At 29.2% G+C, this 3,517-nt stretch overlaps 1 protein-coding gene across 1 annotated transcript; it reads left to right on the top strand.

Moving 5' to 3' along the window:
• Positions 1–1,652: 1,652 nt before the first annotated feature.
• Positions 1,653–3,168, top strand: LOC107490297 (E3 ubiquitin-protein ligase ATL42). Its single transcript, XM_016111059.3, has one exon. It carries the CDS (start codon positions 1,701–1,703, stop codon positions 3,024–3,026), a length of 1,326 nt encoding a protein of 441 aa, XP_015966545.1. The 5' UTR covers positions 1,653–1,700; the 3' UTR covers positions 3,027–3,168.
• The last annotated feature ends 349 nt before the right edge of the window (positions 3,169–3,517 follow it).

The raw sequence follows: 3,517 nt of genomic DNA, 5'->3' as shown, positions 1-3,517 counted from the left end.
TTGAATCACAACACGTTGGAAATTGTTTGACATTTTAGGTGCATTAATAGTAATATGTCCACATTATCAGATATCACCCATGGCGGCTGTGGTTAAATAGACAAAAAATTATTTATTTATTTTAAGATTAATGATTAGAAGTTTTAATTAATCCTCCTAATTATCCTTCTAATATTTAAAAGAGTAAAAATTATATGTTACTTTTTAAAAACATAAAAAATAATAAAAATTTAAAACGTTTTTTATTTAGAAGTTAAGAAGATAATTAGAAAAATGAATTAGAACTCCTGATTATTTTCGTTACTTTAATTAAGTGTCAATAGTTTAATCTTCACTTTGAGTATAAAAGTTCTAAAATTTTAAGTGAGCTGTCTTTCTTAATTCTTATCAAAGTGCTTACAAATTTATCAAAATGTTTACAAATTAATGAAAAATTAATCCTTATATTTAACCATAATTATACCTTTTTGTCTTTGATGGTTTGTGTTGGTAAGCTGCCAACTTAAACTTAACCCAATTCTATGACTTTCAACTTTCAAGGATGTGATATAAAAACTAACTTTGACTTTTTTTTTTATTTATTTGAGTAAAATTTTTCTAATGTCATATGAAATCACTGATACATACTCAGCTATTAGAAGAATTTAATTAGTCCTTAATTAGTTACTGAAAATATATGGAAACTACCTATGTTAGACTTATGAATACAATAAAAACTAAATGAGGCTTCATTTCAAAGTCCAAACTCATGGTTAAAGGACTATTAAATCTTTGCATATCTTATTAACAAAAAAAGGAGCAAGCTAAGGATTAATTAAATTAAATTAAACTAAGACAAATTGGGCAATGTCATATGTGATAATAAATTCTTAATTGAAGGACACGCCTGCCAAGTCAAAACAAGAGATTTATATAAAATTGTATGCCAACCCCACCTTGTGATCACTATTCATATCTTGTTATTTTTAAATTGAAGAATCAAATTGAGACGCAAAACGTAGCCTAAGAAGAAACCAAGAAAACTGACACAAGAAAAGGGTTGCTACTAGGGACACAACCATATAAATATATAATAAGGTTTTTGATAACCCCTTGCCAGTAATGTAATAATAGAGTTTTAAATCACTACCTCAAAATTCGTATATAATTATTTCAAGTCAAAAATATAAAAAATATTTCATAAAATCTTTTAATTAAATTTTATCAAATGTTTTATGAGTTTAGTTTTGATATTGTAATAATGTAAAAAATTTTATACCATCATCTAATTAAATTTATGTATTTAAATAACTTTTAAATAGTGAATTTAAAAATTAGTTTTTTTTTTTATATTACAACACATTAAACTTTTATACACTCACATCGCATAAAAATTAAATTTATATTTTATTCAATAAAATTAAAAAAAAATAAAAACAGAGAAAATTTCTCCCACAAAACATTTACAAATTATAATTTAAGGTACACATTAAAGATGTTGGAAGAGAAAAAATTTCAAGCTTATTTAATACATTGGAAACTTGAGTAATATAATACTCTCTCATTATTAAATCCTTAACCCTAATATAATAATGTCCATGTACACCACTACCAACATCACAAACAAATCCCATTTATAAATCTGTAAACTTTTTTCGCCCATCATTCCAATCATCATCACTTGTATGTGTTGAAAGAATGCTTGAAGCATAGATAGAACCATGAAGAATATTAATAATAATGATAATAATAAACATGGTTCTATTATTACCCTCTTATTATTAGTTCTAATTTCAATGTTAATCCAGCATGTTAGAGCAATAAATCCTTCTTCTTCATCATCAGGAGATGCTGTGTCCAATTTCCAACCAAGCCTTGTTGTTGTGATAGGAATCCTTGGCCTAATGTTTTCACTAACATTTGTTCTTCTTGTTTTTGCCAAATTTTGCCAAAGAGGAGCACTTGTCCCTCTTCTCCAAACAGAGAATCAAGAAAACCAGTTGTTATCAAGGTCTAGAAGATTCTCAGGAATTGATAAGAATGTTATTGAGTCATTACCCTTCTTCAGATTCTCATCCCTAAAAGGATCAAAGGAAGGCTTGGAGTGTTCTGTTTGCTTATCGAAATTCGAAGATGTCGAAATCCTTAGGCTCTTGCCAAAATGTAAGCATGCTTTTCACATTGATTGCATTGATCACTGGCTTGAGAAACACGCAAGCTGCCCTCTTTGCAGGCACAAGGTGAATCCGGCCGACGAGTCGATTTTCGCCTATTCAAACAGCTTAAGGAGGCTTGTTATCAATAATTCGGCCGCGGACGAAGACTCCAACATGGAGCTCTTCGTCCAAAGAGAGGAGGAAGAAGAAGGAGGAGAAGCAGAGCGACGCGGCTCAACAAGATTTAGTATTGGAAGTATTAGTCTCCGGAGATTATTTTCGAAGGATGTTAAGGAAGAAGAGTTGCCTATACAGAACAGAACCGATTGCGAAAACAAGGAGTACCATAAACACAAACACCGGATTACTGTCTCCGATGTTGTGTTTAAGAATCGGTGGAGCAATGTTAGCTCTTCAGACATAATGTTCTTGAACTCCGAGATGCTTAACGAGGTTTCGAGTTGCCGGTTCGACAACCAGAATGCAAATGATCAAGGAATCTTGAACCTCAAGGAAGAGATGGAAAGGAAGATTTCATTTGAGAGCAAAATTGGTGCAATAAACAAGATTAATAACTCAAATTCAGATAAGGCTCCTTCTTCTTCTTCTTCTTCTACTTCTATAAAGCATTTGATGAATGAACATAGTGAGAAAAGGTCAATGTCAGAAATCATAGGAGTTTCAAGATTTGGTGAAATAGGAATGATGATGAAACAACAAAACAGAGCATTTAATAAGGATTCTTCTTCTTTGATTGATGAGAACAATAACATGAAAGAAGAAAGGATGAGGCAGCTTTGGTTTCCAATTGCAAGAAGAACAGTTCAATGGTTTGTGAATAGAGAAACAAGGTCTCATCATAAGAATAATCAAAAGACATTAGATGTATAGTTTTTTTAGTACAGATTCAGATATAGTTTGGTTTCATATTTCAATCTTTTGATTTCATCAATAGTTTCATGTAGATTTTGTTGGAAAGTATATAGTTAGGTTAATTAGCATAGCAGGTAAACCTTAATCTCTTGTTTGTTTTTTTTTTTATTTATTTTAATGGTAATTTTTTAATTCTTGTTTGTGAGGATTTGCTTAACAAGTTTGTTACTCTTTTCTTCCTATAATAGAAATTGAATTAGGTCACTCATGGATTAAAATCGGATTTTGTTCTCTTAATTAAGCAATATATATGTGAAAATGTTTTATTCATATTCAATTATATATTATTGCATTAATAAGATGATGATAACATGAGACCAATACTAGATAACTAACTTTTTCTTAACTTATACTAGCTAATTTTAAAAAATTATTTTATTTATCTTAAATTCTAAATTCTAAATCATAAATATTTAATCTTAAATTTTAAATTATAAATTTAAATTCTG

This window comes from Arachis duranensis, chromosome 5, assembly GCF_000817695.3.
Source record: "Arachis duranensis cultivar V14167 chromosome 5, aradu.V14167.gnm2.J7QH, whole genome shotgun sequence".
Classification (NCBI taxonomy): domain Eukaryota; kingdom Viridiplantae; phylum Streptophyta; class Magnoliopsida; order Fabales; family Fabaceae; genus Arachis; species Arachis duranensis.
The sequence above is the reverse complement of the archived record's forward strand: the minus strand, read 5'-3'. Positions and strand labels throughout refer to the sequence as shown.

Excerpts from the sequence above, each read along its gene's own strand:
- LOC107490297 (XM_016111059.3), top strand. The coding sequence starts at position 1,701 with ATGAAGAATATTAATAATAATGATAATAATAAACATGGTTCTATTATT.